This window comes from Chiloscyllium punctatum, chromosome 37 (genome assembly GCF_047496795.1).
Source record: "Chiloscyllium punctatum isolate Juve2018m chromosome 37, sChiPun1.3, whole genome shotgun sequence".
Lineage (NCBI taxonomy): Eukaryota > Metazoa > Chordata > Chondrichthyes > Orectolobiformes > Hemiscylliidae > Chiloscyllium > Chiloscyllium punctatum.
In genome coordinates, this window is record NC_092775.1 from 43,725,012 (window position 1) to 43,739,532 (window position 14,521).

Below are 14,521 nucleotides of genomic sequence, written 5' to 3' on the forward strand. Positions count from 1 at the left end.
TATGGCAATGACAGAATGACATCACAGGTTCTAAAAAGAGACAGTGCATGATAACAGACAATGACACATCCCTCCCAGATCGTCTCAACACCTTCTATGCTTGCTTTGAGCAGAATTTCGATGGACAGGTAACACCTTTTCCAACAACTCCTGACAAACTTATCCCAACAGTTACTGCATCAGAGGTCAGATCAGTTTTCTTTCATGTGAATCCAAGGAAAGTGATGGGACCAGACAGAGTACCAGGACGTACACTCAGAGTATGTGCAGATCAACTGGCCGGGGTCTTCTCTGACATTTTCACCCTCTCCCTACAGCAGGCCAATGTCCCTGCCTGTTTCAAAAGGGCCAACATCATTCCTGTGCCTAAGAAGGCTCATGCAACATGTCTCAATGACTACCGCCCAGTGGTCCTAACTTTGGTGGTCTTGATGTGCTTTGAAAGGCTAGTCATGGCATTAATCAACTCCAGCCTCTCCACTATTTTTGACCCACTCCAATTTGCCTATCGGACCAATAGATCCACATGAGATGCCATATCACTTGCCCTTCACTCCTCCGTAGAATATCTTGACACCAAGAACAGCTACATAAGAATCCTGCTCATTGACTATATTACAGCCTTCAACACTATTCTCCCTCGAGATTGATTACTAAACTTAGTGATCTCAGACTAAGCCCCAATCTCTGTAACTGGATCCTCAGTTTCCTGACCCACAGGCCACAATCAGTGAAGATTAGGGACAATATTTCATCATCACTAACACTCATTGCTGGAGCCCCCCAAGGTGTGTACTCAGCCCCCTACTGTACTCACTGTATACCCATGACTGCGTCGCCAAATCCCAGACTAATGCCATTTACAAGTTTGCTGATAACACCACCATAGTCGGTTGAATCTCAGATGGCAACGAAACACACTACAGAAGGGAGGTGGAAGACTTGGAAAAATGGTGCACTGAGAACAACCTAGCTCCCAATGCCAGCAAAACCAAGGAACTCATTATTGACTTTTGGCAGGATGTTACTCATGTGCCCCTAAACATTAACAGCACAGAGGTGGAACGAGTGGAGAGTGTTAAGCTCCTGGCAGTGGTCATCCACAACAAGCTTTCTTGGACTTTTCATGTGGATGCACTGGTGACAAAGGCCCAGCAATGTCTCTTCTTGCTCAGGCAGCTGAGGAAATTTGGCATGACAGCAAATACCCTTGCCAACTTTTATAGATGCACCATCGAAAGCATCATGTGTGGATGTATCACTACCTGGTATGGCAACTATACCATTCAGACAGTTACAGAGAGTGGTGAACTCGGCCCAGACAATCACAAAGGCCATCCTCCCATCTAAAGTATCCATCTACCAGGCCCGCTGTCGAGGAAAGGCCGCCAGCATTCTCAAAGATCCATCCCACCCTGGCAATGTTTTTCTACAACCTCTACCACCAGGGAGAAGGTACAGAAGCCTGAACATGCACCAGCTAGTTTTGTAACAGTTTCTACCCCACTGTTGTTAGAATACAGAATGGACTCACAAACTCTTAACATTTGCCTGTACCTGTGTTTTTGTTTTTGCCACTGTTTACCTACTATTTACTTATCTATGCTACTTAACTGTGATCTGCCTGTATTGCTCGCAAGACAAAGCTTTTCACTGTGCCTCAGTACACGTGACAATAAATTCAATTCAATTCAATTCCTGGTGAAATCCTTGAAAAAAGAATGACTTCCATTTATATTGAATTGCTAATGACCACAGGGTGTGTCAAAGTGGTTGACACTCAATAAAGTAATTTTGAATTAGAATCACAATTGTAATGCAGGAGATGTGGCAACCAACTTTCTACAGCAGGCTGTCTCAAACAAAAATGTGATGCTGATTTGAGAATCTGTTTATATAATATTGACTGAGGGGTAAATATTAACCAAGGCAGCAGGAATGACTCTCATCTCTTCCTTAAAATAATGATTTGGATTCATTTACCTTTTCCCACTGTCTACTAAGGTTGTTCACTTAACTGTGAAATCCTGTGCAATGTTATTTCTTTTCAACATATTTGGTTTTGGTTTCCATAATGACCTTTAGCATTAGTCTTGGGAACACGGTGGGCGGCACGGTGGCACAGTGGTTAGCACTGCTGCCTCACAGCGCCTGAGACCCGGGTTCAATTCCCGCCTCAGGCGACTGACTGTGTGGAGTTTGCACGTTCTCCCCGTGTCTGCGTGGGTTTCCTCTGGGTGCTCCGGTTTCCTCCCACAGTCCAAAGATGTGCAGGCCAGGTGAATTGGCCATGCTAAATTGCCCATAGTGTTAGGTAAGCGGTAAATGTAGATGTAGGGGTATGGGTGGGTTACGCTTTGGCGGGGCGGTGTGGACTTGTTGGGCCGAAGGGCCTGTTTCCACACTGTAAGTAATCTAATCTAATCACTTGGGGAGTGAAATAGGGAAGATTAGAAAAATGTTTGCAAGCATGTTAGGGCATCAAGTTTTTTTTACCGGAAAGCTTATTGAAGTACTTTGCCCAGAATTTGAGGAAATTCTTGTAGAAAATGCAGAAGAATATAGTTCAAGGACACAAATTATGTCGAGGTTAAACAGTTTTTCAGTTGAAAACTAGTTGAAGACTGACACTGGTAATGGCACAATGAGCTAGATGGTCAATTTCAGAGCTGTAATATGTAGAGTTCCAAGCGATTGTCCTTAAAGATGTGAAAGTAACTCATGCATTCTGAACCCTAACATTCAATCAGTCCAAGTTAGTTTCCTTAAATCCCCTACTGCTGTGGTTTTCTGCTCCATCAGACTGCTGACCTTTATGTAGTTGGACAGTTGAGTGTTGGCTTGTGGCCATGGATTACAATGCCCAATGGTGTATTTTAGCACACAGACTCCATTACCACTTTTGTGAATTTGTCCAGCAAGCTATGAACTCTATAACAAGTAGAATAAAGTGCACTTAATTTTAAGGTTTGCTTGACATCTGGGAAAACCAGTTTATTTTCTTTGGTGCTATTTTGATATAATTGTGGCATAACGTAACAGATTTGTTGTGATCACCGTAACTCTGTTAATTTGTTATGAATTATGAGCCTCTTGAGTCTGAAATATAGTAAGCTTTTAATAATAGATATTTAAGACACCTTAAAAATGTGTTGCTGGAAAAGCGCAGCAGGTCAGGCAGCATCAAAGGTACAGGAGAATCGATGTTTCGGGCTTAAGCCCTTCTTCAGGATGTTCCTTTGATGCTACCTGACCTGCTGCGCTTTTCCAGCAACACATTTTTAAGCTCTGATTTCCAGCATCTGCAGTCCTCACTTTCTCCTATTTAAGCCACCTTCACAGGATTCCCTTCAATGAACATTTATTTGAACAACAAAATCCTATCTAATCTTGTCTGAGATGAGATTAACTTGCTATGATTTTGAAAGTGATTGACAAGAGACTGTATGGAATATACACAAAGAAAACCAGTGGCCATCAACTCTGATAATTGATGAATGAGAAATGTCCATATGTTGGCCCAGAATGCTAGCAAGCTGGCTATTGAAGTCCAATTTGTTTTTTTTTTACATTCTTGTTTGACCTAATTTAAAATATATGTATTTAGATTTTGGAAAGATATATTTTTAATAATCACATCATGAGTTAGATAAATCCTAAATCCATTCACCAGGATTTGTTAGCATGGCTGTGCAAATTAATGGGAACATAAATTTTAAAACAGCGTGTGTGACAATGACAGTCCATAAATACAAAAGATTGAACAATGCTTCACTGGAGACTCTCACTGATGATGTTACCTAGTATGGTGATGCAACATCTGAAAACAAACCTTCAAGCTCAGCGAGCAAACTTACAGACTATTCATCAACCTGAGCTACACATCTCAAAAATTAAACATTTCTGTTCAGTTGTGTTTTTGTTAGCATTTACTGGGTATTAGAATTACTTTGTTAGCACAGCATTTTAGTATAATTAAATTCAGAAATGTTTAAATTATTTTCCATGCTGAAATTGTGGTACAACTTCTTAACTCTTAGCCATAAAATGTAACAGTAGCTATTGACATAATGGCTGCAGCTATATTTCTAAATTAGTTGTATGCGAAGCAATTTGAAATGGTTAAAACAGATATGATAGAAAACGGGATAAGCCTTTTCTATACTTCCAAACATCATTATTGAACTATAGTGTGAAGACTGGACAGTTTCCTACTTTACAAAGCATGTAATTGTGTAAATGAAAGGCGATAAAACATATTGAGGTCATGAAAGTAATTATGTAAATGCATGTATTTCCCTTTCATTCTTTATCTAATCTCTGTATCTAAATTTCTGATTTCTCTGGGACCATTTGGAAGTTGCAGCAACTTTCTGTGTTGCTATGTGATAGCATTAATGCTCATTTTATTCCTAATGTTTTGAATTATGGAAAAAGGAGATAACGTTTGTTGTTGCGTCCTGCCTATACTTACGTTAAGGTGTCCAGTTTTATAAATATAGCCAATGAAATAACTTATATTACTTATAACTTTAATAACTTATTCAATTTAATGTAGATCCGTCAAAGATTCACCTTTTATTTTAAGCCATCTTACCAAGCTCATCTTTGCTCACACTTGCCCTGTTTTTTTTTTGATTAACTTCAACTGAACAGAACTTGAAATGAAAAGAAGCTTCAACTTTGAATGAAATTCTCATCCCATAGAGCAGTAGAGGTTAATGGGGGAGTTTAACAGGGGTCAGAGCAATATTCCCTCTAAGCTGCTCTGACATTCTGCACCCAGCAATTGTCAAGCTGGCATGGATCATCACACTGAATTCTACTTCCAGAAGTCATTGCTACATATGGGCATCAGTGGTCAGGTCAGGTAAGAAATGGATTAGAGAGAACGTTGGGTCAGAGCAAGGTGGACTATTGGGAGATTTGTACCAGGACTAGACAAAAGTTCCAATGAGGCACATCTCGACATCAGGAGCAACTTGTGCCACCTCTTATGATTCTCACAAACAATTTGGCATGATTCTCACTAGGCTGCAGCAAGATTTTGATTAAGGATGATTATCATTTGTTAAAGGCCTTGTTAACAATGCCATTTAACTTATTAATATTCTGCTTTCGATCTTACCAAACACACCAAATAAGCTAATAGTTGAGAAAATGTGAAGTTAAATCAGAGCAGTATCTAGCAAATTCAGCTTGCTGCTTGTTCCCAGAGATCTCCATTTTGGACACTGAGCATCAACATCCTGTGGTACATTCCATGGGCACGAGTGACATGCATCCCCTGTCCCTGGCATCTGATATATGTCAACCTCTAACCTTCCTTCAAGGCACATTTCTGATCCACCTCTGGGATGTTACTGCTCTTCAAAGCTGTACCTCGAGCTACACTGGCAACTCTCATTGTAATGCTGCGGCAAGGAGCCTGGGTGGTCAGGAGGACACACCCAGCTCATGGACTGGACCAGGCTGTATCTCTGGCCTTTTTACTCACGGTCATCATATTTACTCACATTGAACCTACCTGGATACACACATTATTTCTATCTTGCTTTGCCATTTTGTACAGACACATAAAAACATAGAAAATAGAAACAGGAGTAGGCCATTTGGCCCTCAAACCTGCACTGCCATTCATTATGATCATGGCTGATGAGCAATGGTGTGATCCTGCCTATCCCCCATAGCTCGAAGTGCTATTTTCAACTCCTTCTTGAAATCATACAATGTTTAGCATCGACTGCTTTCTGCAGAAGTGAATCCCACATGCTCACTACTGTCTGGATGAAGAGATTTCTCCTCTTCTCAGTACTGAATGGTTTATTCCATATCCTTAAACTGTGAGTCCTGGTTCGGGACTCCCCTGCCATTGGGAACATCCTTCCTGCACCTAGTCCTGTTAATATTTTGTTTTTATATGAGTTTCCTCCCCATTCTTCTGAATTCCTGTGAATATAATCCCAACTGATCTAACCTCTTCTGATACTTCAATCCCGCTATATGAGGCAAAAACCAAAAGATGCTGTCAATCAGAAACAAAACCAGAAATTTCTGGAAAAGCTCAGCAGGTCTGGCAGCATTTGCAGAGAGAAATCCGAGTTTATGTTTCAGATTGAGTGACCCTTCCTAGCGGAATAACATTGATCTGATTTCTCTCCACAGATGCTCCAGACCTGCTGAGCTTTTTCAGCAGTTTCTGATTTTGTTTCTGCCATTTTAGGAATCAGTCTGGCAAACCCTCACTGCACTCTCTTTCTAGGAGGAACATCCTTTCTCAGATGATGAGACCAAATTTGCATGCAGGTATAATCCCATCAAGGCCCTGTATAATTGCAGTAAGACATCCTGTACTTGAATTCTCTTGCTATGAAGGCCAGTATACCATGTGCACTCTTAGCACCTGCTGCACCTGCACACTTGCCTTCAGCAACTGGTGTTCGAGGACATCTAAGTTTCATTGTATTTTCCCTTACTTAAATTCATAATTATTCAGATAATAATCTGCCTTCCTATTTTTGCTCCTGAAATGAATAGCCTCTCATTTATCCCCATTATACTGCATCTGTCATCCATGTGCCCACTCACTCAGCTTGTCCAAATCACACTGAAGCATCTCTGCATCCTCCTCCCAGTTTACCCACTCATGATAATCTATTATAGGGATGCTTGTCGTGGTTGTCAGCAGGCCTCACTCAATCAAGTCAAGGGGATAGCACTTCACTCAGGGAGTGCTGGCACAATAATTTCTGGGCAAACCAGGATAGGGCCTTGGAAACAGTTTGTTAACTACTCAGGACAGTCAGAGTCAGGATGTTCTTCTCATAAGGGGTGAGGAACTATATGCCAGGCAGCTAGTCTTGAATCTTTCAACTCTATTGGGGGTAACTTTCATCCCGGAATGAGAGCTATTACAGGAAATGAAAGTGGATGGCATAGCTGATACTTTTGATGTAGGTGGAGAGATGCCCTGACTGAGTAGCAGTGTAGAGGGCATGCAGATTTAATAGTGTCAGAGATTAGAGTGGGTGAGGGTAAGTAAGGGAGCAAGGACACTGGTAGAGCTTGAGTATTAGTGGGAGGCGTCTACAATAGGAGCAGCAGAATGAGTGTGAAGTAGTTGAGAGAAGATGTCGGCATGTATGTTGGTGTAGTAGAAGGTGACATTGACCTTAGTCCTGTATTGCTGGGCGCTCCTCCAGCTGGCTGATACTGCACTGACCCAGGAGCAATACTGGATAACACTGGAATGGTCTAGTCTCAGAGCCTGTCCTCCTGAATCTGAGACGAGGAAGTTCTGCCTGTGCACCAGCTCCCCCAGCTGGACACCAATTTCCCCATCTGCCATGTTTGAAGCAAATGTTAGGAACAATGTAGTGTGTGGAAATGGCAGCTAATGATTGTTTAGATGCAGAGGCTGTTGGAGTGGAAAGTGAGGACCAGGGGACCTTATCATTATTATGGGACAGTGAGGGCAGAATGGCAGGAGATGGATCAAACACAACTGAAGTAGTGAAGAATTCTCAATTGAGGATAGGGCCAACCTCATGAAGAATAAGTTTCATGTTTTCGGTGTAAAATATTAAATTAAATTGTGTCATGTGTATGTTATTAGTCAAGCTGACAAGTTTATAGCCCCAATATTAATTTGAATTGCAAGTCAGGCAGAATAAGGATAAAGCAAACAGAATACAGAGGGTTCTAAGAATAATAGGGTGGTTATGGGAGGGAATTTTAACTTTTCAAACATAGAGTGGATTTGCCATAGTGTTAAGGGCTTGGATGGAGAGACTTTTGTTAAGTGAATACAAGAAAAATTTCTGATTCAGTATATGGAGAAGTTGCAAAACCTGATCTACCCTTGAGAAATAAGGCAGGGCAGGTGACTTGATATCGGTGGGGGAGCACTTTAGGGCCAGCGACCATAATTCTATAAATTTTTAAATAGTGATGGAAAACGATAGACTGGATCTAAAAGTTATAATTCTAAATTGGAGGAAGGCCAATTTTGACAGTATTTGGCAAGAACTTTTAAAAGTTGATTGGGGACATAGGGATGTTTGCACATAAAGGGGCAGCTGGAAAATGGGAAGCCTTTAAAAATTAGATAGAGAGTCCAGAGACAGTATGTTCCCATTATGGTGAAGGACAAGGCTGGTAGGTGTAGGGAATGTTGGATGACTAGAGAAATTGAGGTCTTGTTCAAGAATAAGAATGAAGCATATGTCAGGTATAGACAGCAAGCATTGAGTGATTCCTTAGAAATCTACAAAGGCTGCAAGAATATACTTAAGAGGGATATCAGAAGAGCAAAAAGGGGACATGAGATAGCTTTGGCAAGTATGGTTAAGGAGATTTCAAAGTGATTCTACAAATACATTAAGGGCAAAAGGGTAACTAGGGAGAGGATAGGGCCCCTTAAAGGTCAGCACGGCGTATGTGTGGAACTGCAAGAGATGGGGTAAACAAGTATTTTGCATCAGTTTTTACAGTTGAGAAGTATGTGCAAGATAGAGAATGTGGGGAAGTAAGTAGCAACATCTTGAAAAATGTCCATATTACAGAAAAGGAGGTGTTGGATATCTTAAAAAGCATAAAGGTGGATAAGTCCCCAGGACCTGATCAGGTGTACCCGAGAACTCTGTGGGAAGCTAGGGAAGTGATTGATGGGCCCCTTGCTGTGATATTTGTATCATCGATAGTCACAGGTGAGGTGCCGGAAGACTGGAGGTTGCCTAACATGGTGCCACTAATTAAGAAAGGTGGTCAGGACAAGCCAGGGAACTATAGAGCAATGAGCCTGACATCAGTAGTGGGCAAGTCGTTGGAGGGAATCCTCAGGGATAGGATGTACATTTATTTGGAAAGGCAAGGACTGATTAGTGATAGTCAACATGGCTTTGTGCATGGAAAACCATGTGTCACTAACTTGATTGAGTTTTTGAAGAAGTAACAAAGAGGATTGATAAAGACAGAGCAGTGTATGTGATCTGTATGGATTTCACTAAGAGTCCTCATGATAGATTGGTTAGCAAGGTTAGATCACATGGAATAGAGGGAGAACTAGCTATTTGAATACAGAACTGGCTCAGAGGTAGTAGACAGAGGGTGGTGGTGGAGGATTGCTTTTCAAACTGGAGGCCTGTGACCAGTGGAGTGCCACAAGGATTGGTGCTAGGTCGGCTACTTTTCATCATTTATATAAATGATTTGGATGTGAGCATAAGAGGTATAGTTAGTAAGTTTGCAGATGATGCAAAGATTAGAGGTGTAGTGGACAGCGAAGAAGGTTACCTCAGATTACAATGGGATCTTGATCAGATGGGCCAATGGGCTGAGAAGTGGAGATAGAGTTTAATTTAGATAAATGCAAGGTGCTTTATTTTGGGAAAGCATATCTTAGCAGGACTTATAAATTTAATGGTAAGCTCCTAGGGAGTGTTGCTGAACAAAGAGACCTTGGAGTGCAGGTTCATTATTCCTTGAAAATGGAGTCGCAGGTATATAGGAAAGTGAAGAAGGCATTTGTTATGTTTTCCTTTATTTGTCAAAGTATTGAGTACAGGAATTGGGAAGTCATGTTGCGGCTGTACAGGACATTGGTTAGGCCACTGTCTAGTCTCCTTTCTATCAGAAAGTGTTGTGAAACTTGAAAGGGTTCAGAAAAGATTTACAAGGATATTGTCAGGGTTGGAGGATTTGAGCTATAGGGAGAGGCTGAATAGACTGGGGCTGTTTTCCCTGGAGCGTCAGAGGCTGAGGGGTGACCTTATAGAGGTTTATAAAATCATGAGGGACATGGATAGGATAAATAGACAAGGTCTTTTCCCTGGGGTCGGGGAGCCCAGAACTAGAGGGCATAGGTTTAAGGTGAGAGGGGAAAGGAATAAAAGAGACTTAAGGGGCTAACATTTTCACACAGAGGGTGGTATGTGTATGGAATGAGCTGCCAGAGGAAGTGGTGGAGGCTGGTACAATTGCAACATTTAAAAGGCATCTGGATGGATATATGAATAAGAAGGGTTTGGATGGATATGGGCCAGGTGCTGGCAGGTGAGACTAGATTGGGTTGGGATATCTGGTCGGCATGGACAAGTTGAACTGAAAGGTCTGTTTCTGTGCTGTACATCTCTATGATTATGACGAAAAGGATTGGTGCTGAGTCCACTGCTTTTCATAATTTAAATAGATGATTTAAATGTGAACATAGAAAGTATAGTTAGTAAGTTTGCAGATGACACAAAAATTGGAAGTGTGGTGGACAGCAAGGAAGATTACCTCAGAGTACAATGGGATCTTGATCAAAAGGGCAAATGGCTGAGGGGTGACAGATGGAGTTTAATTTAGATAAATGCGAGGTGCTGCATTTTGGAAAGGCAAATCAGGACAGGAATTATACACTTAATGGTAAGGTCCTGGAGAGAGTTGCTGAACAAAGAGTCCTTGGAGTACAAGTTCATAGTTCCTTCAAAGTGGAATCACAAGTAGACAGGTTGCTGAAGAAGGTATTTGGTATGCTTGCCTTTATTGGTGAGTATAGGAGTTGGGAAGTCATGTTGTGGCTATACAGGACATTGGTTAGGCTACTGTTGGAGTATTGCATGCAGTTCTGGTCTCCCTTCTATAGGAAGGATGTTGTGAAACTTGGAACGATTAAAAAAAGATTTATAAGGATGCTGCCAGGGTTCGAGGGTTTGAGCTAAAGAGAAAGGCTGAATAGGCTGGGGCTGTTTTACTGGGAGTGTCAGAGTCTCAGAGTGTACAGGGTCACTGTATAGAGGATTATAAAATCATGAAGGGCATGGATAGGGTAAATAGATAAAGTCTTTCCCCTGGGATGGGGGCTGTCCAAAACTAGAGGGCATAGGTTTAGGGTGAGAGGGGAAAGGTATAAAAGGACCTAAGGGGCAACTTTTTCAAGCAGAGGGTGGTGTGTGTATGGAATGAGCTGCCAGAGGAACTGGTGGAGACTGGTACAATTAAAAGGCATCTGGATTCTTATATAAGTAGGAAGGGTTTAGAGAGATATGGGCAAATGCTGCAAAAATGGGACTCGATTTAATTAGGATATCTAGTCGGCATGGATGATTTGGACTGAAGGGTCTGTTTCTGTGCTGTATATCTCTATGATTATCCTGGCCTAAGTAGCATGAATACTGGATTAGTGGTGCTGGAAGAGCACCGCAGTTCAGGAAGCATCCAACGAGCAGCGAAATCAACGTTTCGGGCAAAAGCCCTTCATCAGGATGCTGCCTGAACTGCTGTGCTCTTCCAGCACCACTAATCCAGTATTTGATTTTCAGCATCTGCAGTCATTGTTTTTACCTAAGTAGCATGAAGCCAGGAACCCCCTGGTAATTGCATGATACAGTCCCTTATCTGCATCAAGTTAGTGGGGACAGGTATCTGTTTGACAGATAGCTGCCAGTCACCATAACAAAGGGCTCCAGCCCTCAGTTCAATCGTACAATGGTAGGGCTTGGTGGCCATGCAATTGGGTAAGGGGAGGGATACAGGGAAAGCTAAGTTTGCTTAGTATGACCTGGAAAAGAACACCAGTCTTTGTGAACCCACAAGAAAGTAAAATAAGTTTTAAACTTCTGGCATAGATTCTTCCTGCTAACTTTACTAGCTGAGAATGCCACAATGGATACCAACTCAGACCACTGATTATGTGGTTAAGCCACAATTACGTAATTTGAGCTTAATCTGTACATTGGAGGAAAGATGCCCATTGGCAGGTGTCCTTTGCTGTCAATGTTTAAAAATGAAGCACGTCAGAAAGGAGGAGGACATCACTGCAAAGTCTGGTTTAAGGGTCTTTGTCCTCTGCTTTTGTTTTGTCAGGCAGGCAAGGTTAAAATTGCCCCATGCTTAATTTTTTGTTTTGCAAGCATGGGAGATGATGAAGCACCAAAGAACAAGTAAGACTGCCTGAAATCTGGCCACGAGTTTAACTACGTAGTGAAATGAAGTTGCTCGTGGCTACCAGGAGACCTTGCTTCATTAACATCCAGCCTGGAAGTTGGCACAAAGCAGCAGCCTAGAAATTAACATAAAGTAGCAGGTGGTTGCCATCCAGAACAATGACTAACAGTTCCTACAGAAGATTAGTGCAACAAAGAAATGCTGCTCCTGGCCTTGGTTGGTTGTACTTGGCAGAAAAGTATATATTACTCAGGTTTATAGTTAAAATGGCTGACTAGTCTCCACTCATGTCATTGGATCTCAATTTGCACCTTCAAAGAGGATTCCAACTGTTTGAAGTGGATGTGCTTATGCATCCAATTTATCAGGGCAGGTTGGAAAAGGATGTATGAATCCACACTTCATTTTAATGACTCTGTCCTGCCTGATTTTCATCAGGTTAAGAGTGCTGTGGAGCAGAATTAAAATAGATGTCAAAATAATTCAATAGATTAATAGATTTTGAATTTGATTAAATATTGCAAACAAAATAATGACTTGTGTTTATTTTCATGATGACTTGATATCTCAAAAGCTGTGTAGGCAATGAAGTCCCTTTGAAGTTTAGCCTCTATTGTTCTGTGAGAAATGCAGCAGTATGCAACAACCTTCCACCAACAGCGATGTGGTAAAGATGGGGTCATCAGTTTTCATAATCTTGGTTGAAGGATAAATATTGACCGGGTCACTAGAAGTAACTGCCTTGCACTTCTTCAGAATCTTTAGCATCACCCAAACAGGCAGATAGGGTTTGAAAGACAGCGTCGCCAACTCTGCAGGACTTCCTCAGTTCTTCACTGGAATACCAGCCTTGATTTTTATTCTCTGTGCAGCCCTGGAACAGGACTTGAACACAAAGAAGCAAGAATGCTACCTACAAAGCAACAGCTAACAAAACAATAAAGATGTTGCAATGGAATCATTAACGGCTCTGCTGTTTTGATATGACACTGTCTAACATTTCAACTAGTGTTTAATTTGTGACTCAAAATGGCAATAAAGTATATAAGTCAAATGTTGATATACCTGTAATAATTGTAAAATGGGACTACTTGGCAGATTCATGACACTTTGTTTTATTGTTTCGCAGTTAACAGGGCACAACTAAGGGAAGATTATGGCTCCCTCTCCTCTGCACGTGTTTAAAAAGGAGACAGGATTTTCTCAGGAAAGTCAGCCTCAAATCCTGATCTGTGGTTTGTTAGTGGCTGGGGGAGCCTTCCTGCTACTGGTGCTGCTCACATTTCTCTGTAATAACTGTCAAAGGTAAGAAATAATGATCGCCTCAGCTCCACTGTACATTTATTTCTGGTAAACTGTTTCTCATTCTGTCTGCTTTTCTGCCTTTTCGATTACTGTTCAGGATGGATAAAGTGATCCTTAGTGGGATGGCTGTGTGAATGTGGTGGTTTACACAAGAGTTTATTGGTAAATACCTGTTTATGCCAACCTTGAGGGCTACTGGCTGCATATAAGCAAACACATTATTTTTATTGAAGCAATGTGCTTGAGATTGCTAATCGCAGTCCTGGCCCTGTGTCAGGCAGTACCCCTTTATTTTACATAATACCAACTGAAATTCTCCTGACCAGGTCAGATCTATCCAATATTCTGAGCAGTTCACCCCACCATGGTTACAATATAAATACTTGGAAATAATGCATACGAAAGCTCACAAGGTCAAAGGTACTCCTCTGGGACACATTAAACTGGGATTGCACTGAAAATGGTGTCAAGCTCAATTAGTATGAGATTACCTGCTTTCAGGGCTTCCCATTACTTCTCTTCCAGACCAGGTCAATAACTAACTGCAGATTTATTCTGTAACTTTCACCTTGCTGTAGAACAGAAACTATTCTGCAGAGATGAAAACCAAACATGAACGCATTGTAAAAGAAATATAAAAGCAATGAACTCCATACATTTAGAAAATGCAGCCAAAGAGATTTCAGGGTGCAGAAGAGAAATATTTTATTTCTGGAAGAAAATGGTCTTGAGACCAACTACGTACGCTTAATCTGTACATTCTTTGAATCCGCAATGTGGACAGCAGGTATTTGGATTTTCATTGAGTTGTAATAACTTGGCAAGTGAAACCAATTAAGGATGAGGGCAAGTTCAAGTTGTGAACCCACATCATGCACTTTCAACCTCCCTGGATTTATTGAGATGATAGGTGTGTCCTAATCTTCTGCAATTTTCATGTAATCAGGCCAGGTCTTCAAACATTGTGCTCCATGGCAACTCCAGAATGTAATGAACCATAGTCTTCATGAGGAAATCTCCTGATAATAAGTTCAAAATGTCCTTCTCATGCACCACAGCCCAATGTTAGACAATGACCCACTTACCTAACCCCAAACCATGCTTACATTCAGCTAAGATACCAGCATGTCTATTCACCTACCACACACTGTATAAAATAATTAACTCAAAAGAGATAATAGAATTGTCAAAAGTATGCTTTTTTAAAAAGTCATTATTATTTACCTCTTGCTTTAAAAGAAAACTCCTTTGATACTTTTACCAGCTCGCAGTTAATCATTCAGAACGG

General features: G+C 41.3%; 1 protein-coding gene across 3 annotated transcripts in view; it reads left to right on the forward strand.

Moving 5' to 3' along the window:
* LOC140463053 (phosphoprotein associated with glycosphingolipid-enriched microdomains 1-like) overlaps window positions 1–14,521 on the forward strand; it is a 108,724-nt gene that overhangs the window by 40,450 nt on the left and 53,753 nt on the right. For all 3 annotated transcript variants that reach the window (XM_072556688.1, XM_072556689.1, XM_072556690.1), the window contains exon 2: window positions 13,058–13,233. In XM_072556688.1, the coding sequence (XP_072412789.1) occupies window positions 13,085–13,233 (149 nt within the window). In that variant the 5' untranslated portion in view covers window positions 13,058–13,084. The remainder of the gene's footprint in view (window positions 1–13,057; window positions 13,234–14,521) is intronic.